The following is a 22,909-nucleotide window of genomic DNA, read 5'->3' as shown; positions in this document are numbered from 1 at the left end:
TTGATAGGCCTCACAGCTCCCCTTGAAGCAAGCATTGTCATACCGATTTCACTGGGGGAAACTGAGGCATGGAGAGGGGAAGTGAGTTGGTTCCTGGTTCCTTTTATAGCAGGATGAACTTTCTACCTCTGCAATAGATGACTGGACTTAATGACCCAGGCCATCCTTTCCAGTCATGTTCATTATGCCCTTAGCCAAGACTTGGAAACTCATCATATCAGATTTAAGACCAGGGGATTCACCTGGACTCTTTCTCTCTTTCCCAGGCCCCGGCTGAGGTTCCCATCCAGTAAAATTGCTCCGGTGCTGAGTGTGCCTGAGGTGAACGAGCGGGTCCTGTATGCACTGAGGGAAGGCAGTGCTGTAAGTACAGATCTCTGGAGGATGCAGTTTACATAGCCAGGGCTTCAGATCTGCAGGATGCTGATCTCAGCCTTGTTTCATGGCTGCCCTGGAAAGAGCAGATGAATAAGGGCAAGGGATGCCATGGGAACCCCACACAGCACCTTCACTGCTTGCTACAGCTGGATGTGATCAAGAGCAGTGTGTGTCTAGTAGTCCTGCCAATGTGAAGCTACTTCTGTTTGCCCATCTGGCTGTAACAAAGTCCAGTGCAAGCAACAGAGGGCTTCAGGCAACCAGGAGAGGAAGGGCTTTCTCAGAGCTACAGAGCAGATCAACATGAGGCCTGTAGGGTAAGGCAGGTTCTTTGGGGCAGGTGCCCGCCTGTGTTATATGCTCTACAGTGCCTAGCACAGTGGGATGCTGGCCACCAGGAGCAACTTCAGTACACATCATCAGCTTGCGAGCAGAAAGATGAACTGGCCAAGCTTTGTGGGAGGCAGAAGCCTGGAATTGCAAGGGTGGCTAAGAAGTGAGATGTACTGGCAGGGCAGGGAGAGTCGCCATTTCATTTGAAGCAGAATCGGCTGTTGCAAGCTGAGTTAGATAATAAATAGCAATAGCAGCAACTTGCTGTGACCTAGCTGTTATTCTTCAAGTATTAAGAGATCACAGTCTGCCTTGGTATGTGCCATGGGTTGAGTGGGGCTGGGTGAGAGTCAGACACTTTTAGGCACCTGCGTGATGAGGGCAGGCTGCTTAGATAACTGGACAGGTCAGCTCTTTCCATCTGCTTCCTAGCACTGTAGCACTGACATGCTGCTGCTTCCTCAGGTCTCTGACACCCTGTCTGTGGCCGGGATGGAGTCCTTCATTCAGAAGCAGGAGAAGCTCCTGGAGACTATGCCCAGCAAGGCCCCTGAAAATGAGGGAGACAGAGAGGCAAAGGAGCCCGCTGTGCACAATGCCTCCACATGTGCGCCTCAGCCACTGGAGCACCAGGGTGATGATGACAACCCCGGTAAGTTCTTCTCCCATTCCTTGCTCAGGGCAGGTTTGCCCCTGACTAAACCATCCCACTCAAGTGCCTGTCTAACCTGCTTTTAAACCTCCAAGGATGGAGATTTCACAGCCTCTCTCATCATCTGTTTCAGTGTTTAACCCCCCTCGGAGTGAGAAAATTCTTCCCAATATCCATCCGCAGCTTCCCCTGCTGCAATTCGAGACTGTTGCACCAAGTCCTGTCGCTTATGGCCAGAGAGATTAGATGGTCTTCATATTCTTCATAACTACCTTTCAGGTATTCAGAGACTGACCCCCTCAGGTCTAAGACTCCAGTCTCATGCTTCAAGATGATTGCCATAATAGACAGGAGGGACTAGTTCCTTGTACATGACCTTGCCCAACTGCTATTCTGCCTCTCTGAACCACTGGTCTCTGCTGGAGAGGGTGCGATGGTCTCTCTGTATTGCACTCACTTCAGGCCCTTGATATATGCATGTCCCAATCCTAAAAACCAGTGGAAATGCTGAATGTTCTCTGCACTGGCAACACTGCTGGCCCTAAAATACTCTTTATTAGCCTGTCTCCTTGCAACTCCACTCTGAGTAGGTATGTGCTGTTTCTCTGCATGAAAGAAAGTGTGAGAGAGAGACAAAAAGCAATAAGGGCTAGTCTAATAGTTCAACTGTGGGAGTTGGGACTCCTGGGTACTTTCCCGATCTACCTTAAGCAAGTTATTTTGCCTCTCTGTGCCCTCTCCCGCCTCCTTTTATTTTCAAGATGAGGAAATAATACTTCCCTGCTGGGCTGTTAGAGATGTGAGTAACATTTATAAAGTGCTTGAGGGTCCTCTGCTGAAATGTGTTTCCTAGTGACAAGGAGAGAGGTTTTAGATTCAATGTTAAATAAAATAAAAAAAAGAACTATCCTTCCAAGATTGTTAAAGTTGCAAAGTGAAACACTCTGAAGTTGGGAAATGGCAAAATAAAGCAACATTTGGGCAGTACCCCCCCTCCTGCAACTTTGTGTTGTGGTACAGCTTTTTGAAGCTTTATAACACAGTTGAATTTCGATGGATTTTACTGGAAAGCAAAGCTCACGTTCCTGCTGCTCTGATCTCCAATTTATGCCAGGCCCCTTCTCCAAAATGTATTGAGTTCTTGAGCCTCCCAGTAACCCAGTTGCAAGAATATTTTTAGCCTGGGCAAAATAAGTTTCCTCCAGATCTCTCTCACAGCTGACCTGTTTCCAAAAGCTGGACCCTTAAGATAGACATGCATCCTGGAAAATGTCAGGCTAAATGGTTCAAGCGTGGCACTAACATGGTCTTATGATTGAAGGTGCTGTGATCCTTAAGTACAAGCAGCATTGCCCGCTGTGCCTAAAGCTTTAATACAAATACATAGTGCTCTCAGGCACAGTGTCTAGTCAGCAGTGCAGAAGAAGACGGGTAGCCAAATTCTCATGGAAGTCTTACATAAGTGATGCCTCCAGGGCTGCGACAGCTCCTATCAGAGACAGGGCAGGGTGGTCCAGGAGCATAAGGGGAATGACCTGGGATGTGGCTTGCCAAAGGCAACTGGAATCTGCATCTACTGACCAAGTGACCCCTCAACTGTGGAGCAGAGGAAAGCTGGCCAGTAGGTGCCTGAGGAGGGTGGGGAGAAAGTAGATACAAATGCACAGTCCTTTGTGCAGTACAGTCTTGCCTGGGTTTTGGCCTGGGGTGAATCCAAGCAGCCTGTACAGCCTTCTGTAGAGTGAATGCAAGTCCCAGGGGAATGGAAGTAAGTGAGAGGACCCAATTCCTGCAAGGTCCAGAGTTAAAGGAGCCAGCAGTGCTGAAAGCCCACCTGTCTTCTGTCAGTTATTAGAGATCTAAGTATGATCCTGTTCCACTCTGCCCCTGGAGAGACTTTTATGCCAATGGTGGCTGAGTCCTCTCCCTCATCAACTCTGTTCGTGACTTATGCTGCCACCTTAGCCTGAAGACTGTTACAAAAAGAGACTTTTTTTACCAGTTTTTCAGTGTGGAGTAGGAGCAGACTTAGACATCTAAATCCCACCATGTATTTGCCTGATAGGATGGAACAGAATCTGAGCGGCAGTGTCCGGCCTGACAGGGCAGAGAGACCAGGTCCCAGAGTGAGGAATAGAGGCAAAAGTCCTTCACGCTCTTGAGTTACCATGGGAGATGAGTATGAGCAGTATTGGGAAGACCTGCACAGGCAGGATAGGATGCTCATTGCATTGGAAGATGAGGGAGGAGGGACTGGGGTAGCTAGGAGAGCTGAGGGCTGGGAATTCAGTGATGTTGGCAGAGCTAGATGGATGCAAAGTGGTGCAGGAAACTGGTGGGAAGGCTCTGGCAGTGAGGGCCCTGCAGTGAAGGGGCTGCTCCTGACCTAGTCGCAACACTTTAATGAAGTAGCCTGCTTAATAAGTGAGATGCGTCAGTGCCTGGGCCTGGAACAGGGCAGATGTCCTACAGGTGATGTGCAGGGTCCACTGGATGTAGCAGGGGAAGGGAAGCCAGGTGCCCCGGAGTCTGGCCCTGTTCCCACTGCCCTGCTCCCTCTCGCAGTGCTCGGTTCAACCTGTGACAACAGACATGCTTGTGCTCCAGGGCCCAGCCACAGAGGAGGGAGAACTACAACTAATTGCTAACAGGCTGCAGCTGTGAGGACCCTGGGGCGCAGAGACCGTTTCACAGCAGCAAGGCCCTGCTGGGAGTGTTTGCACGCTTGCCTCCACCCTGGTGCATTCATCTCCTTGCTGGGAGCAGGGCCGGCCACGAGATGGCAGCCCAGCACCGCTCACCGGAGAGCTGGCCAGCTGGGAAGGGCAGGCTGAGAGCAGTGGGGAAGGACTGTAGAGAGACCCCCTCCCCTCTTTGCCTATGGCTCTAGCTGCAGAGCCTGCCTTCCTGCTTCAAAACGTGAGCTTCCCTCTACTTCAACTCCTCCTGTGCTTCCCTGTCCCTCAGCACCTCTCTGTCCTCTTTCCTCTCCTGTCTTCAGCTTCATGCTCTTTTACCCTGCTTCCCCCTCCACCTGGAGTTGTCCCCCTGTCCCATATGCCAGTGGCCCTCTCTCCTCTTTCTGACTCCAGTCCTTCCCCTTCTCCTGCTCCTGACCGCCTGCCCCTCTTTAGTGTGTGTCCACATCTCCTTAGGCACCACATTTGTACCAGGGGCTGGAAGGAGATGTAGCACTGCATTGATGAAGGGGCACATGTATGAGACATCAGAGGTTTGCTTGCCCAGCCATGTTTCATACCAACTATACTCTGAAAGGTGTTTGAGGTTGGTTATTGTTTCATGCTGTGGCAGCATCTAGAGCTCAGCCCGGGTGAGGGCCTCATTGTGCCAAGAACCGGACACACCAGTTGCAAAGGGCAGCCCTGAGTCCCGGATGTGCAACTGCCAGGGAAGTTAGTGGAGCTCATGCCAGGTTGCAGCATTTGGGGATCTGGACCTAGGTGCATTGCTGTGTCTCCTAAGGAACATGACGGGGAGAAAGGCTCTCCTTCTCATGTCCCATCCCACCATGACCACATCCTATGAGGCCAAAGGATGCTTTGCTGTCCACATTGGCAGCACTGGGAGCTAATGCAGGTGTCACAGGAGATAGGTGTGGATTGGATGTTGAGGCAGTTGACTCGGGAAAGAACTGTGCTATCCTCATGCCAACCCCTCCTACTGCTGCTGGGGGAGTCTGCAGGGACGAGAGTTTGTGCCCCTGTTATGCTAGACTTCCTGCTGTGCCTATAGGGCTGGACCCCATGTCATGCCCTCATTTGCTGAGGCAGAGCTGGCTTTCTCACACAATACCTTTCTTTTGACAGGTTCGGAGACAGTCCTGGCAGACATTGCCCTGGACCTGCTGCGCCTGCTAATGACGGATCACTGGAGCTGGCTGTGCACAGAAAACATGCAGAAGGTGCTGCACCTGCTCTTCAGCACCCTGATCCAAAGGTAAAGCCTGGCCAGTGCTTCACATGCCCAAGGAGGAGAGGGTACCTGGATTAAGCATGTGCACATATCCCAGGGTCGTCTCTGGACATTGGCAGGACTGAGTTCCCAGCGCCAAGCCCCAACTGGAGTGGAAGGACAGCATGCCCAGTGAAGGCTGCTTCCTGGGTCCCCAGTGGGAGTGCTTAACTGGTCATGGATGCATTTGGGCAGCTAAGAGTGGAATATGAGTAATGCTACATGGAGGAGAATCAGTGCTAGGCTCCTCCAGCATTGAGTTTGGTCTCCCAGTGCCCCTCTGAGGCAAGGATTGATTTTTCTAGCTCTGTGAAATGGGGAAAATGAGGAACAGGAGGGAGTTTGGGGGGTGACTTAGCAATGCAGTGCAGCTAGGAATAGAACCCAAATCCCCAAGTCTCGCTGGTGTGTAGGCAGCAATGGCCAGGGGAATGGCTGTGACTTCCATGATGTTCCAGACAGGAATTCGTGCACCGTCCCTGATGGGGCTGTGTTTGTCAGTCTCCACCTGTTGTGCTGCGTTAGTGTTTTGTGTACACGTGCATCCCTTTTCCCATGACCTGCACCTATTTTCCCAGCCTTCCCCATGCTGCTATACTTGGAGGCCAGGTCCTGAGCTGGCATCTGTAGTGAATTAGTGCCTCCCAGGTGTGCAACTGCCCTGTGTTGCTGGGCCCTGGTAACTGTTCAGTTCAAGCTCCAGTGCTGTCTGCAGGCCTACGTTCTTAGGAGGCTGAGGAGTGGCTCAAGCAGCAGGCACTGGAGACGGGGAGTCATTTCCTTGACTGCTCTCCTGGGTTTGTGTTTTGACTCGTCTCCTGTTTGCACCATCTCAACAGGAGATGTTGGGGCCAGGTCTTTAGCTCGTGCAAGTTGGTGTAACTTCATTGAGGCCAACAGAGCTTTCCTGCCAGGCAACAGCTGAGAATCTGGCCCTGACCAAGGAATGCAAAGCTCTTTCTGCAGGTCTGAGACTTACATGCCTGCAGCAGACATTCCCCAAGGGCAGTGTCAGAACATCCAGGGCAGCGCATTCGTGAAGGCGCTAATTTGAGTTGCCCTCAGCAAAGGTTGCCAAAGAGCTCGGAGGTCAGGGGGATGTTGGCATCCACTAGCAAGTCCGCATCTTTGGAAGGGCGGGGGGAGGTGTTGCTTCAGCTTCTCCAAAATGGGCTTTTTGTATCTCAGCAAATGAGCTGGAGCCTGATCTCTGTGTGTTAGCACAGAGGCATGAGGTCTTAAAGCTGAACGTCATCACCTACTAATAGGCCGCATCCCAGTCGTCCAGGGAGCCGGCAGCACCGACACGTGGCTTTGGTATTTTCTACTAGAGAAGCAGTCACACACTGAGCACCTGACCTGCAGTGCTGCGATTCCCAGCGAGGCTGAGGATCTCTGGCAGTGTGTGAGAAAGGAAGCATGGTCTGCAGCCCTACTTTGGAGGCTGCTGCTGAAGTGCACGTGACGTCTCATAGCAAAGCGTGAGGTGACTGAGTGGGGCTTTGCCCCATGCCCAAGGCCCATTTGGGTACTGAGGCCAGTGTGCTCCTCTCCATTTCCCCTCCAGCTGGATTAAAGCTTCTCATCCAGTCCCCCTTCCACTCAGGACTGCAGGTACTTGGGCAAGACCCCCCAGATCCAAACCAGCTGCTGCTCTTGTTCCAGGTGTGGTTCAGAATGAGAAGGGGCCTGTGTTTCTGATCTGTTCGAAGAAGGAAATGCTACCAGATCAGCTGATCTGCTGCCTAGTGCAGCAGTTAATCTCTGTAACTTCTCATTTCTCTGCTGCATTGGTTTCTGGGACTGTCCAGATAGTGGGATGAGAGCCGGGGGAGAGAGCTGCCACCTCTGTTCTTTAATTCTGTGGGAAGTCAGTGCTGCTCCACATTGCTTGGTGACTCATGCAGTCATCCCAAGCTGGTTTGGGTGCTGCTAGCAACACCGTGCAGCTCAGTGCAGGCTGTGGAGCCTGCCGGGCAAGCAGGGAAATGCTCTGCAGCTGTCCCCATTATTTATTCAGAGCTAGCTCAGGTGTGCCTGCATGAACCGCATTCACTGTGGTGCCAGACTCCTCCAGAATGAACTGCTGGGAGCCCCATTGCTCAGCACTATGCCTGAGCCATAGGTACAGGGAGCAGAGCCTGCTGCAGCCCTGGCTAACCGAATGAGTCTTCTGTCTCGAGTAGCAGAGGTGTGTGTTGCTAGACATAGAGGCCTGGGGTGAGACCTTTCTCCCAAGCACCCAGCCAGTGGCTTCGTGCTAACTCGGGAACCAACAAGGATGGAGAAATGGCTCCACCTCCATTGCAAAGGACTCGGATTTATTTGAAACCTCTGGGTTTATATCTTGTGAATCATGTTTTCACACCTAGCAGTGCTAACATTGTGCAGCACCGCATGGCACCCTTGATAGGGTTTCAAGGCGCTCCAGGGTGCTGCGGCACCATAATCGTGGCCCTACAGTGTGGTGGTTAACATGGAGTACGGCCTGTGGACAGCTGTGCTTCAGTTGAGCACTTGGACCACAATGGCAAAGGGAGGCGTTGGCTGGAGGTTTCTCATCCTGCTCTTGTTTGTTGAGGAATGTGCTGTTCCTGGTGTCCTGATGCGCACAACTACATGGGAGCTCCAGCTAGTCTCCAGTGAGCATCAAAATTCCCCCTTTGCAGAAGCCGTGCAGCTCAAAGTGGGAAGCAGTGGGGCTGATTCCTGCCTGGCACAATGGTATCAAAAGCTATGAAACTCTGTGAGAAATGAATTCAACCCCCCCCTCTGATTTGCTGCAGTTCCTCATTCCTTACCGACTCCCTGCATATCATGTTTGGCTCTAGTAGCTGGTACCAATGGCTGTAGCATCCCCCTGGCTCTTACTTGTGTTGCATGTTGTGGGTAATCACTCATGACTTTCCCCCTCTTTCCCCAACCCTGTCTGTCCAGGAAATATCCTGCTCCGGCCCTCTTTCCCCTTCTCTCTATGGCTGGAATAGTTGTAGTGAGAGCCAGGTGCTGTAAATCTCCCCTGATTGTCAGTTTTGTGGCAGCCAGAGGCTGAAGGAGAAAAACTGGATGACCGAAAAAGGTATTGTTAAGTAAAAGGGAGGCCATGTGTGCATGTCCACGTCTGTGCCTCGCTCATCCAATTATGTAACACGGAGGGATCCTTTTTTGGAGCCAAAGGGCGAAGCTGGACGGGGGGGCTGGGGGCCATTGGGAGTGGAGACGGCCCTGAGCCAAGAAGAGATTCCAGCTTGAGCAGCCTCTCCGCTCCCTGGGCTCATGTCTGTAAACAAACCCACAGACCTGCTCCAAATTCATGCCCCCTGGGTTAGCAAAATGCCTTTGCCCTCCCTGGTTTGCAGAATAAGATTGCCTAACCCCAAGGAGAGGAAACGGGGCTCTCTTCCCCTCGCTGCTGGGAGTTATCTGGGAACCTGTTTGCAAGGGGAGCAAGGGACGAAGTGGATTATTCTTGGGTCCCAGAGTGTTGAGGAAAGGAACTAGAAGCATTTAGAAAATCAAAGTCCCTTTTTGAATCTGTGAGTCAGTGCTGCAATAAAAGCTCAGGCTGGGTGCTTGGAACAGGCAGTAGCTGCGACCCCACACCATGCCCCGAATCTGTCCTCATTGGTGGTGGTCATCACTGTGTCAAAAGGCCAGGGGCACAGGTACTGTGGTGATGAGCACGATATGACAGCCTGTATCTGGAGCATTTTTGAGATACCAGTTTGGACTGCTATTATCAAAGGGGTGGGAGAGACCGTAGAAGTGCTTGGTGCCTGTCTACTGGGTCTCTCAAAACCAAGTGTCTGGGAAAGTAGATCCAAGTGATGTGAGCTCAGCAGTCCTCTTTGCAGGAGGATCCAGATCAGGGCAGCCTGTTGATGCCAGGAAAGCAAAATCAAATCAAATCAATCCCACAGCCCAAGAGTCAAGTGCTAGGGGTGGGGGCTGTAAATCCCAGAGGAATGTGGCGCTGGTTTGTGGAAGTCTTTGAGGACCAGGTCATGGTGGGGAGAAAGCCTGACCCTGGCTGCCACGAGAGGCTGATCTGCATACCCTGACATGAACCACCAAAATAGACTTCCTGGAAAAGCCTGCCCACAGCCCAGCTTCCCAAGGGACTGATCCCATCTTTGGAGAAACTACGGCTGGTCATAGGATTAGAGTGTGCTGGTCATGGGGTGAAGAATGCTTCCCCTGCCATAGAGTGCCCCTCACCCTGCACCTGTGGGGTGAGGAGGGTGCTGTAGTTCATGTAAACCTGGATGTCTATAAGGAGCAGCAAGCTTAAAGGATGGTGGGTTCTAGTCTGGGAAGGTCTGCAGAGTGCCTGGTGGTGATGAGCCAGAGAGACAACACCCCTGCATGCAAGTCCCTGAGCAGGTGGCCTGTAGTTGCTTCTAGCTGGGTGACCAGGCTCCCTGCTTCACTAGGGTCCCTCTTTGTCCTGACACTTCAGTGTTGCCTTCACAGATGCCCCTAATCTCTGCCTTCAGGCTCTGTCAACTTCTCCCTGAGGCTGCCCAGTGCAGCAGTGCTGCAGTGATTTTTCCCTGGCTTTGTGTTGAGGCCTGTGAGTGGCTGTAAATGCATGGAAAGTGTCAGCAGCAAGTGCCTGCCACTTGAGTGAATGGGGTGTGGGGCACGCATCTGTGAGACGCTGTGCAGTGGGGCTGGCACGCACAAAGGACAATAGGCGCAAGGGTCAGTGCAGTCAGCGCAGGGTGTTAGGTCAATTAGAAAAGCGATGGGGTGTGATGGGGACGATAGAAAAGGCAATAGTTTGTAGCACAGGAGTGGTAGGGTTGCAGGAAGGATACCACCTATGAGGCATGCAGTACCATCTGTTCAGCAACATGCATGGAGCCAGGGCATGCTGAGTTCATACATGCAGAATGCTTGCTGCATGGTCCTACAATGGTCATGGGAAGCAAAGTGGTTGCAGAAGCTGTAGACCTGTAGAGGCAGTTGAAGCCAGAAAATCTGGAAAACTGGCAGCCACTCCATGGCAGGATCCAGCAGAGCCAAGGCTGCTTGCTGGGGCCAGCTGCCAAAATCTGCTGAGCACCAGGTGAGTCAGGAGACCAGGTCAGTTGGCCACATCGTTTGGCTGCTTTGTGGTTGGTTCCTCTTGGAACCTGCCCATGACCTTGCTGACAACCGCTTGAAGACTTTGTCTCGCCTGAGTGGGTCTCCTAAAGTTCCTCATGCTGCCCTCAAGTGCCCCGGCTGCAGTGATGCTTTATTATAACACCTGAATGCGTTTAGATTCCACCCTCTTCCCCAAGTTTTTCCTCTCTGCTGTTTTCTTGTTCCATCCTGAGCTAACATAGTGCTTGTTCACTCCTGCACGGTGTGTCTGCTTCCAAGTATAAGACCCTGGAGCTGTGCCCAAACCAGAACTTTGGATCCAAATACCCCTGGATTTGGGACAGCTTTAGATCAAACTCCACACACTTCCCCCAGGCTCACTTGCACTGGCACACGGGCTTTTCGCAGTAAGCTCTTCTAGCCAATTCTCTTCCCCCTCCCTCCGGGTCCTGAGCATCACCAGAAAGAGTTGCTTTTTATCCAAACTGCTAATCCAAAGAGAAAGAGATTGCATCTCATCACATCCTGGCTGCCTGCGTTCAGTAACCTGAGCAGGGCTCGAGCGCACCCGCCAGGCCCCGGCTCGGAAGTGTGTGTATATATAAGGGAAATGTGTGTATGTGCAGTGAGCGGTGATGGTGTCAGGTTCCTCAAGGCTGGAGCAAGAGTTAAAATAAATGCAAAGCATCCCTGCCTTGGACAAGAACTTGGCAATGCCTGGCCTCCTGTTCATTCGGTCATGCTCATCAGCCCTTCCAGGTCTCCCCCTCCAGACGCTTCTGTTAAGCATCTTTACAAAATGAAATGGATGCAAAGGCGCCATGCTATCCTCCCCATTTAATCAAGAGTCCCCTCTTTGTTCATAGCATGGCAGCAAAGAAGGGGAAAGTAAGATGTAGCTGAGCTGGGGTGGTTGGGTCTGTGTGAGTTAGACTGAGGATTAGAGCTCAGGCCCAAGGCTGAATTGAGACTCGGGTCTGCAAAAGTAGAAATGATGCTTCATGATCTATTCCAGCAATGCTCTGGACGCCAGCTGGTCTCCCAAGCTCTCTGCCATCTTGGCCATTGGAAGGCCTCAAAATCAGTTATTTTGACTGTTTCTGGTTCTCCTCAGATTTTGTCAGCCTCTGAGCCAGAATGAGAAAATTGGAGACCTGGTGGATTTGGATCCATCCTCTAACCAAATCTTCAGGGTAGTTGGGGGCTAATACTTCTACCTTTGAGTCTCTGGAGTGGGGTGGCGGGGGAGTTTCTGGGAGTCTTTGGTGCAGAGTGGGGTGTAGCATAGGGGGGCACTGGGAGCTTGTGGGGAGGATGGCGGGTCTTGGGGACTCTCTGGCATGTGCAGTGTACCAGGCCAGCCAAAGCTGTGTATGAGCCTCTGTAGTTTTTAACTGCCACAGAACTGGAGCTTCGAGTGCTTCAGGGCTTTAATTGGAAAGTCTGTAGAGCCAACAAGTGACAGTGCAGGGAGCTGAGGGGTGTCCATCCCAGGACAGGCTTCTTGTTTTGTTACAAGACTGCATTGAAGCCCCAAGCAAAGTGAGGGCCCCACTGTGCCAGGTGCTGCACAGGGTTTCATCTCGATAGGGAAGATAAAGGACAGGGGAGAAACAGGTGCAGAAGGGAGAAGTGCTGGGGCAGGGAACAGAGCCCAGGGGTCCTGAGTCCCTGTATTGTGTGCAGTCCATTGGGACCATATTTAGTCTTCCACGTTCTGAAGCAGATGCATTACGGTCTTTCTCCTGTTATGCCCGGGCTTATAAGATCAGCCGAGGCTGTCAAGTCTTTCTCCATGTCAGTGGTTTGACTCCAGGCCAAGCTGATGATGGCAGAAAGTGTTATTATCTGATGGCTTTTTGAATACTTCTCCTTGTGAGAGGTCTCAATCCAGATCACAGCCAGTTTGGCCTATCTATGTCTGTGTAAATGTTACAAACCAGGCAAGCTGGTGGTGGGTGCTGCCTCTTGTATGGATAGATGAAAAGCACTGGCACATTGCCCTTTGCTGCAAGGTGAAATCATATGTGTGAGAGAGATGTGATTACATTGCAATATTTCTCCCTCGCTCTCTGAGTTAAGGCTGGCTTAATCTCTGTGCAGCGGGGAGGTTGCCGACCTGTTTGTGCACCAGGCTTGTGCTAGGGCAACTGCAGTCAGGTTTGCTTCCTAAATACCATCCTGTGCCTTGGCTGACTGCAGGCATCAATGCCATTGCACTTCACAGTGTGGGCACAAGGCGGAGCTGCTGGACAGCCAAAGACTGTCTGGTAGGTTAAAGAGCTGCAGGACTTAAGAGCTGTACAGCCGTGAACTTGTCTTGCCACTAGGTGCGAGGTGTGGCTGGGATGGTGCTGGGGAAGTGCAGCCTGTTGTTAACAAGGCCGGAGCTATGGTCTGTTCTTTGGCATTGTCTCAGCTGATGAGATGCATCTTGTTTCTTTTGTGGAAAGGAAACAAGCCTCTTTCTAGGTTGTCAAGAAACCTTTTTGTCATTCTCTGGCTGTTTTGTATAATTGTTCCTGATTCCACCTTTGTATGACCATAGGTCAGGAGTTGGAAAACTATGGCCCATGGGTTGTATCTGGTCCATGAAGGGATTGACTCTGGCCTGCAGCAGCAGGTGGCAGAGGGGACTGGCAGCAAGGCAGGCACCTTCCTTCTCTGTCTTGCGCCATGTGCTCCTGTATCAAGTACCACTGATCCCCTCCAGAACAGCCAGCAGACAGCTCCCCAGTCTGCTTTACCCAGCTGCCTCACTTACTTTTGCCACCAAATTTGCTGTTCCACGTTGCTGTTTGCAGTGGAAATTGGTAGCACTGAGTGGCAAAGGTAAGTGCAAGCTACCACAGGGAGGGAGCAAGAGAAGAGCACGGAGCAAGGAGGGCTGGAGTACTGTAGATAAGGTGTGGAGGAGATTCGTGGCTCATGAGGTGCCCAGGTTGCAAGCAGTGGGCTGTGTTTCCTAAAGTTTTCCTACCCTTGCTGTAGACCCCCATCTCTTCCCAGTAACCCATTAGTGTGTCTCCTTCTCTGCCCAGCCCACAAAAAATGTGCACTGTTACAGACTCTGGCTGTTGAGCTCCACTTGTGGAGATGGATTTATTTCTGTGTGTCAGCCAAGAGGCTGCCAGAGGGGCCTGGTATGGAGAGCCACATGGGCCTCTTTGCCAACCTCAGGTATTTAAGGTTTTGCCATGCCTGAGTGGCAGAGGTTCAGGCATGGCATGGGAGCTACAGCATTGGCCTCCACATCTACCAGGTCTTTGCTTATTCTGTGAACATTTCCTGAACTGCGATTCCACCAATAAATCAACCCTTCTGCCCACCCAAACTCCAGTGCTTAATATGGCACTGCCCATGCCTTCTGGGTAGATGCGTTAGAAAAGCCAGCTCTAGTGTACACAGTTCAGCTGCCGCAGAGGGCTGAGACAAAGTTCACTTCACAGGTATGATTATTACCTGCTGGCCATCTACTTTACATTGACTTCAAGAGGGGAGGAAAGAGGCAGAACCAGGCCCCAAGGGTATTTCAGCCTTGCCTTTTCCCGACTACAATACCGGCTTGTATGTATAACCACACCATTGCTCATGGCATGAGATTCACAGAAGGTTAAAGCCTTGTCATTAGGCTCATTAGTGGAAACTCTCTTGGCCAGCTGAGCACAAGGCAACAGGGCAGGGTGGCATTTTAGAGATCAACTGGTTGAAAGACAGGTGCTGTGATAGGCAACAGCCTACTCCACTGTTCATAGCATCTGACACAGTAGGCTGTTGCCTATGAAAGCTCATGCCTCTCTGAACCTGTTAGGGCCTGGTTACATCTTATGCTGTGAGCCTCACAAATCCAGAGTTAGTGCTTGAAGCAGTCACACTTTAAGGCTAAAAACCATCTCTGACTGTCCCCTACCTGCACAGCTGTGACTTGCCACTAGAGGCCTGGCGAGCAGGGGCAGGACTAGGAGCTGGAGCTGTGAGTTGCCACCAGAGGGCTGGTGAGCCAGGGCAGGCTTCTGTCCCTGCTGTATGGGTGGGGGTGTGAGAGATCCTGGGATACTGGAGGACTTCCAACTTGGGCAACACATCTGGAGCAGGAGCTGGGTAGTATCAATCAGAGATGATCCTGCATAACTTTGAGCCTCATAACGAGTGCTTAAAACCACTTTAAGGTGTTAGTGTAGGAACAATCGAGGGGTTAAGAGCTCTAGGAACCAGCCAAAATTGCAGTGTAATAAGGCCCCAAGTCTCTACAGTGCCACCCTGCCCTGCCTTTTGCTTGACTCCAGACTAATGTAGCTAGCCACCTCTTTGGCCAGCCGGTAAGGGCGTGTGTGTCAGAAGGGAAGGGTCCTGAGTTCTGGCCTTGCCTGCCTACACCAAAGCCACTGATGATCACAGCAATGAGGGTGTTGCCCTCAATTGTTCTGTCTTTCTAATAGACCTTGACTTACATAATGACCCCTTCTTCCCCCCGATGCTGGTAGCCCGCTCCTAAATCTACTGGACACTTGTGTTTTCCTAAGAGGTTGTGGTGCATCTTTACCCCCAGCACACACAACAAGTGACATGCCCCATGTGGCTTTTCCTAACTGCCTAATACTCATTTCTAGGACAGGTTCATCAGGCTGGCAGGTGTAGCTTTAGCATCTTGGAGCCATGCATGACTCCAGGTTATTCCAGCCTTAGCTATTCTCTGTCCAGACCATGCCTTGAGCTCATTACACCTGCAGTCCTAGGTGAATACAAAGAGGCTCTGCTTCAGGGCTGTTCACTCTAGCAAGGTCCTGCTCCATTCTCTTCTCCGACCCCCAGATAGGCCCAAACTGGCCACGATGGAGGTCGCTTCCTACTGGGGCAAAGTCACTGTGAACAATGGGCCCTGTCTCCAGGACAACCATTAAATTACCATAGCCTCCCCCTACCCCCTTCCCCATCTCTCCACCCTGTCAGGCTTCACATCCCCACCTCCTTGTCTCAGACGGGATTTTTTTTTTTTCCTTTAGCTCAGCTCTGTTGCCAGTTTAATTAGCCCTCCCCCCAGGGGCTCTGCATTGGGAAAGCCAGCCTGCTGGCACCCCAGTACCTATCGAATGAGAACAGGGTCAGGCGGCTGTTCACATGAGCACATGTAAATGCAGGGTGAGGGGGAATGGACAGAGGATGCTGCACTGCAGTAGGCCAAGGTAAAAAGGATGATGACATCTTGCAACCCATTAGGGTTAGAAACTAATGCTGCCCATCGCTGAAAAGCCAGCACTCAAGGCTCAGATTCACACTGTAGGAGGGGGTTGCCCGTCAGCAGTGATGGACCCAGCCCATGCTGGGATAGCCGGGAGCTGTGCAGCTCAGGGGTGATGCTCATCCCTGGAATGGTGTGTGGGCTCAGGAGGGGAGCAGGAAATGGCAGTGTAAGTTGGTCCTTAGGGTGGTGAGCATAGCTGTGGCCTTATAGTAACAGGGACATTAAAGTTCACACCACTTGTATGGACAGGACCCTCCAGGTTACAATGATATTGGAGCCTCTCTGCCTCCCTCTGTGAGCTCTGTTGTGAATGCAGCGTCCCACTTCGCTGGGCTTCCGCGTTGGCTACAGGCAACACCCTGGACTCAGCCTGCTGTGCTGTAGGGGTGGCTGCATCTTCTCCCTGTCCCCTGGATTTGGACAGCCAAAACTGGGATGGTTTGATGTCAGACCAGCTGTCACAGGCATCTCGGAAAAAGCGAGCACAATTCAAGGAGCTCATCATAACTTCAGAGGTTTGCTTTGTTTTTCAGTCACTCGGTCTCGTTTGCTCCTCAAGCCAACAGAGCTGGCAAAAACAAAGGCTCTTGGCAGCCTTCTTGCTCCTATTGACATTATAAAGTGCCACAGACCTGGAACATTGCCTGACCCTCTTAGCCATCAGTGTGCAGATCTGCCTGCTTTCCCTGCCAGGCCTCAGCTAGCCTCCAGCTCTCACAGCACCTGTTCCTTATACATCCATGGAGGCCACGGACAAATGGCTCAAGGCAGGTTACTCAGCAAAACAATGTTCACCTTCCAGAGCATGGGGGCAGGAGCGACTGAATGCCCAGTGGCAGGATGACTGATCTTGCTTTGGATGAGATGCACAGCAACAGGCTTCCCTGCTATGGCTCTTGAATACCCCATGGCACCTTTAGATGTGGCTGCTCCTTCTTGTTTCCTGCCTAAATTGCTAATAAAGTGACTGATGTTCTTCCTGCCTAAATTTCCCCCTCACATTTGATTTGATTGGAGATGTTCTTTACTCCGTATCCTAAAGGCCTGTGCTGTTTTCTGGGGCAGAATGGCTGCCATGCTCCACACATGGGCTGGTGTTGTGGTAGGAAAGTGAGTTTATTAACTTCTGCTTGACTTTGGCACCAGGGCAGGGCTCTTGAATGACAGCCCTGAAACCCTCAGAGCAGGACCAGAGGGGCAGAGTGGTATGGGCATTTAGGCATTGCTTCCACCTGGCACCAAGGGATTGCCCCTAGAGGCAAAGGAGGGACTCATGGCTCCCTGACCCATTCATTAGCTTCTACCAAGGTTGCCAAGAGGAGAGGACAGTTGTGATTGTGGGTTTTTCTTTGCAGTGTGGCCACCTCTTCACTAGAGGCCAGCCACATCTTCCCTCTTCTCTCTTCTCAATGAACTAGAGGGGAATGGGAGAGAGTTTGGATGTAGACCTCCACTGTTGGGCACATCTCTGATCAATGTCTGCCCAGTGCCTTTGTTTAACTGGGTGGAGGCTGTTCTGGGCCTTGGCATCTTCCATTCTTGCCCACCTGTCCATTGAGTTTGAATTTAGAGGAGTCTGTGGCAAGTCTCCCCATCTGTAAAACACCAATGAAGGGGCTTGCATCAGTTTGAAACTGGGCCGAGCCATACTGGTATAGTGCCCCTACACTGGTGGGAGGAGGTTTCATGGACGCACATGGTGACACCAATGCAAATACCCACAGGCAAGACACGTCCTGAGATTCTCTCCTATTTACCTGTGTCTGTGTAACCTGCTGATCCATCGGCTCTATATTGGACCCAGAATTGAAGTGCATCTAAACCCCTTGTGCTTTCAGAGACCAGGAGACTGAAAAAGCTACTAAGAGGATGCTGTAAGCACCCCGCGTATAGGTTACACCACCCCGGGCTTGGCCGACAGCACTGCATGGAAAAAAGCCACCCTTGTAACTGGCATGGCTGTGCCCGGGGTCTTGCCATCATAATTTAACCTTCCTTAGGACCTAGTTTAAGCTGCCCTAGTACAAGAAATCTGCATCTTCTCTAGGGCAATATGGTTCGACCTGTAAGTCCTGGTAAGTGTAGACAGGCCACCATGCTGCCATGGGGTGGCACAAGAGTGTCAGTTGATCTGAAGTTGCGTCATGAAATTTCTGTAAGAGGGAGTTAACCTTAAAGTACCTCATCCCTTATCTCCGAATCTGGACTCCGTGTATATTCGTCACCCAGAAGGAGCTGGTTCCCAGCAGTAGAAATCACATGCTCTGTCACACATCAGCAAAAGCAATCTTCAGGGCTGCGTGTGTGTAAAATAAATAAATTAACAATAGTGCTGGCTGTTGGCCCAATCCAGTTGTCTCCAAGCACCTGGGAATTTTGGATCCTGACTTTGTGACTGTCCGAAACAATTTCTCCTCTAGAAACAGCATGCTTCCAACATTGGCCACTATGCTGCAGCTAACTCCATGCTTTGATTATAGTTACAGTATTGTTTTAACCATATCCATCCTTGGTTTGGCACTTAAGATGCGGTGATTTAATAAGCACTGACTGACTTTTCTATATGGAGAAGAGAATGGGCTGTAATTTGGGAAGGCAAGGAAGAAAAGGTTTTGGGGGAAATAATATTTCTCTTGGGTTCGAAAGTCCTCCTGCCCCGGCTTGCAAGGGGTTAACAGCATTTTCTGTATTTTATTTCTGAACTCAGGCTAATGAAGCAATCCACTCTGAACAGGTCCTGGCTAACAGAGACCAACCTCTCCCCAGGGCACTGCCAGAGCTTTAATTGGCTCAATAAATACTTGATGAAGATGTTATCGAAAGCTGGGGAACTTCTCGGGTTCATTAAAGCAAGGGCCAGGAACAATGTTTTATTGTATCTTTTCCATGCTTTCCTGAGTCCACATAGATGTGGGGAGCACTTTAGTCTCAGCTCTGATGCTATTGATCATTTGGAAAAAAAATATTTTATTGTATTATGATTGAGATTAGTGCTGGGGAAGGGTGCTGGATTAGGGCCCCGGAGAAAGAAATTCTTCCAGCTATATAGTCACTGCATGTGTACGCTCTCTCCCTCTCTTTCTCTCTCTCCATAGCGAATGCCACAAAGCAATCAGCAAGGGTCTTGCGGTCAGAAAGGAGGAGTAAAATGCAAGCTGATGCTCTTTTGCTCTGTCCCACGTATACAACAAAGCCAAGTGCGAGTAAAATCTGCCTTTCTCTGCCTCCGTTTGCCCAGGTAGAACCAACACTACACAGGGCACGGCTTGAAAGCATCAAATCTAACCTACATCTTAATAACCTCCCGGGGCTTGTTTCGCCTCATTTGCATTGACGTAACGCCACTCCACTGATTTTAGCGGAGTCCCTATGCATTTAGCTTAACAGGTGTGAAATTGGTAAGACATGCTGTTCAGGGGAAAAACACCCAACATCAAAGTGTGGAGGTTGCTGCTGAGCTGACTGAACACTTCATCAGGATGTGCTCGGGCTGGGGGTACAGAACACATTGTTCAGAATTTATACTATTGTAAACTTTTTACGGGGCAGGGAGAGAGAAACATTTCCAGTAAGCCAAGGCGATGGTTTACTTCTTTTTCCCCTCTTCTTGGCCAGAACTTTAAAAGGGCTCAGGATGCTTCATATTCTGTGATTTATAGAGGTTTCTTTTTCCCCCTCCTTTCCTGCCTCTACAAACAACTTAGCAATGACCTGGTCAGAGGACAGTTTATGTAAAGGTGTCTGATCCAAGTTAGCCAGCTTTTGAATGTTAGCAGAAATGTGTGACAAGATGAGAGAAAAGGCAACCACATAAAGTTTGAGGCAGTTGAAGCATCAACAGGGCTGAAAGCTGAGGCCAAGGGTGAAAAATATTTTCTGTTTTTACTTTCCATTCTTCTAGCAGTCGTTTCCTTGGCTGTACAAGTTACTCTCGAAAATGTTCTGCAATTAAAGTTTTGAATGCTTCAGAAGTGTGGTTTTGACCTATTGCTCTAGATCAGGGGTGGGCAATTATTTGGGTCCATGGGCCACAGGAGTTTTGGTGAGCTGTCTTGGGCTGGGGCAGAACGCTCCCCACCTCCTTCATGCAACAGCTCACCAAAACTTCCTAAGCAGCCCCATCCTGTCCACCAGGCCGGGACAATGCCCAGGTGGGTCCCGGCTGGTTTCATGGAGACCCTGGGATTGTGGAGTGGTGATCCACGTTCCATGCGCCCCTGCCCGCAGAACCAGCACCTGCTGCAGGGGCATGTGGGCTGCAGAATATGGCTCTGCCCCTACTCAGCTAGGATGGGGTCGGGATTGGTATTCGGGAGCAGGACAGGCGAGCAGGGCCAGGGCTGGGATTGCAGGGTCCCAGCCCCGTGCTGTCACTGCCCTGCAAACCCAGCCCCACTCACCTGCCTGTCCCACTCCCAGATGCCTCTCCCAGTCCTGACCCCATCCCAGCCAAGCGCAGAGCAGAGCCGTGATCCACTGCCCACATGCCCCTACAATGGGCACCATTTCTGCAGGCAGAGGTGTGCAGGGAGCGGATCGCAGCTCTGCCCTGGGACCCAGCCTGAGCTGTCCCCACAACTACAGCATGCCCCAATATCTCTTTCTTTCTCTCTCCTGCCCTGTCCCTGCACCTACAGCATGCCCTGATTCACAGCATCCCAGCCCCTTCCACAGCTTACACAGGTCCTCTTGCATGCTGGAAGCAGCACTCAGTGGCACTGCGGCATCAGCTGTGGATACTGCCAGCTATGGACACTATTGGCAAGTTCCTAGCAGGGCTTGGGGCAACTGCCCAGGACCACAGGTGATGTGCTGATGCAGCAGCGTCAGCTGAGGACCTGGGAGGATACCCCGATCTTACCTGAACCTGCTAGCCGTGTCCACAGCTGATGCCATTGCCTGCCCAGTGCTACTTCTGGCGTGCAGGTTGGGAGCTGGTGTAAACTGCGGAAGGGTCCAGGACATGCCTGGCACAACCCAGCAGCTGGAGCCACAGCTCCCGACGGGCTAGATCCCGTGACTTTGTGCCCAGGCTCGATACAATCAGTTGGAGGGCTAGATCCAGTTCACAGGCCATATTTTGCTCACTCTGCTCTAAATCAGTGGTTCTCAGCCTTTTTTTTGTACCAGGACCCATTGGTAAACATCAGTGGGTAGTCCCAACCCAGTGCCCCTCATTCCCAGCCCTCTGCCCCCTGCTGCCAGGCCCCAGCCCCCCAGTGTGTGGGGCGGGAGGGGAAGTGGGGCAAGCAGCCCCTTGCAGGCTGGAGCTCTGCCAGCTTGCAAGGGAAAAGCCACGGTTTCCCACATGTTTCTCCTTTAAAGGAGAATCCATTTTTAAAGTTTGTTGATCCATTCTTAAAGTTGGTTCGCGACCTTTTCATATATTCTTGCAACCCACTTTTGGGTTGCGACCTGCAGGTTGGGAAATGCTGCTCTCGATGATCCCTTGTGTAAGGATGGGTTTGTGGTTTAAGGTACAAGAAGATGGACACTGAGAGAGGAAGGATGGCCCAGGAGCACTGGCCTTGGAAGACCTAAATTTTCATTGTTGCTATGCCACATATTCCCTAAGTAAGCTCAGCCAAGTCACTCTCTTTAAACCTCATCTGCCCATCTATAAAATGGAGATAATTATACTGCCCTACCTCAGAAGGTGGGTTAAACATATTAAAGACTTTGAGGGACTCAACTACTATTGTGATGGAGGCTGTATCTAAATAAATTGCTGGGGCCTCAGCAAGTTGTTTTAATCTCTACTCCTACTACATTAAGCTGTAGGTAAATGTGCTAAGGGACGTGGGGGTGCTTGGACAATGTGGTGGTTTATCTAAATACAGAGGCATCCTGTCCTGACTAGGATACTGTGTCTACTAAAGGGAAGTCTATGCTGCAAGGTGTCCTTCAAAAGACTGCATTGTGCCAAGGTTCTGCCTAGATGGACCATTGCAAGTTGAAGGAATATCATAGGATACATGTGCACTACAGAAGGGATTAAGTAAATTGTGTGTGTCTGCTATTTTATCTTGGCTGGCACCTTGCTTTAGGTAACCTTGAATGGAACAAGGAAAGATATTATTGTAGATAATAAAACACCATAGTGGCTTAACATGATATAAGGACTTAAAGCTACATGGGTTGCAGCCAAGTTTTAGGTGTTGTGTCTTGTAATGAAGTACTCCACCTATCTGATGTTTTGCAGGAAATGGAGCATGTCAAGTTTGATAAGGCACAGAGAAGTCGTGCTTGTTCAGAGTCACTCAAGAGACTTCTGAAAGACTGCTGAGGTGTTTTATATTTAAATGGCTTGGCAGTATACTTGTGATGCTGAGTTTAGTGTAACCTTAAAGTTTCCGATAGAAGTAGAAGTCTTGACTTTCCACCTCTAGCTCCAGTGGATGGTTGACACTGAAGAATATAGTGGTTTTGCACAGGTGGAAATATGACTCCATCCTGGCCTCACAGATGATCTATATATCATTTGGAATATGTTTCGGAGCCATCGTTACCTGGGAGGCATAGATATGCTTGTGGCTCTCTTGCATCTCCATGTGTTGGACATCCCTTAGTCTCATCTGCCTTTTTAAATTCCCATTGGCTGGAATGTATTTAAATTGTCCCAAGAGGTTCAGGTCTCCACTTCTGGGCGGAGTATTCAGTAACTGTTCATGGAAAGAAAGGATGAAGTTTTGCTTTAGGGTTTGAAAGCTTTCATTTTATCTCTTGCAGACCTAGATTAGACTCCCACTTGGGATCACAAATGCAATTCTCTCGGTCATCTTGGGGCTTATCTCATGCAGGGTTGCAGTGGTTTAAATCAAAGTGTGATCACAGAACTGTTCAGGCTGGAGGGACCTGTAGTCCATCTCCCTTTCCACAGATGGGATCAGCTATTCCTAAACCATCTCTGATGGATATTTGTCTAGCCCATTCTTTAAAATCTCCCATGAGGGGAATTCTTCAACTTCCCGAAATAACCTGTTCCAGGACTTAACTATCCTTCAAGTTAAAAAGATTTTTTGTAATCTCTGATTGTAGCCTGACTTTCTGCAGATTCATGACTACTACTTCTCCTGCTCTTGGTGACCGTGACAACAGTTGATCACCAACCCCTATAACCACCTCTTACATATTTAAAGACCATCATCATGTCCTTTTAGTCCTCTCTTTTGTAGACTAAACAAACTCAGTTCTTTCGACCTTTCTCATAGGTCACGATTTCTAAACCTCTTATCCTTTCC

The 22,909-nt window shown here is 50.6% G+C and overlaps 1 protein-coding gene across 6 annotated transcripts in view; it reads left to right on the top strand.

Annotated features, from left to right (window-relative positions):
* SNX19 (sorting nexin 19) overlaps nucleotides 1–22,909 on the top strand; it is a 43,387-nt gene that overhangs the window by 7,554 nt on the left and 12,924 nt on the right. For 2 of the 6 annotated variants that reach the window (XM_006033255.3, XM_025215003.1), the window contains 3 exons: nucleotides 267–363; nucleotides 1,177–1,363; nucleotides 5,191–5,320. In XM_006033255.3, the coding sequence (XP_006033317.1) occupies nucleotides 267–363; nucleotides 1,177–1,363; nucleotides 5,191–5,320 (414 nt within the window). Of the gene's footprint in view, nucleotides 1–266; nucleotides 364–1,176; nucleotides 1,364–1,496; nucleotides 1,659–5,190; nucleotides 5,321–16,201; nucleotides 16,800–17,506; nucleotides 17,576–22,909 lie in introns of those variants that run through there. The other 4 variants (XM_006033257.2, XM_006033256.2, XM_006033258.2 and 1 more) reach the window with 4 other exon arrangements.

The sequence above is a fragment of the Alligator sinensis genome, unplaced genomic scaffold (genome assembly GCF_000455745.1).
Source record: "Alligator sinensis unplaced genomic scaffold, ASM45574v1 scaffold1496_1, whole genome shotgun sequence".
NCBI lineage: Eukaryota > Metazoa > Chordata > Crocodylia > Alligatoridae > Alligator > Alligator sinensis.
The sequence above is the reverse complement of the archived record's forward strand: the minus strand, read 5'-3'. Positions and strand labels throughout refer to the sequence as shown.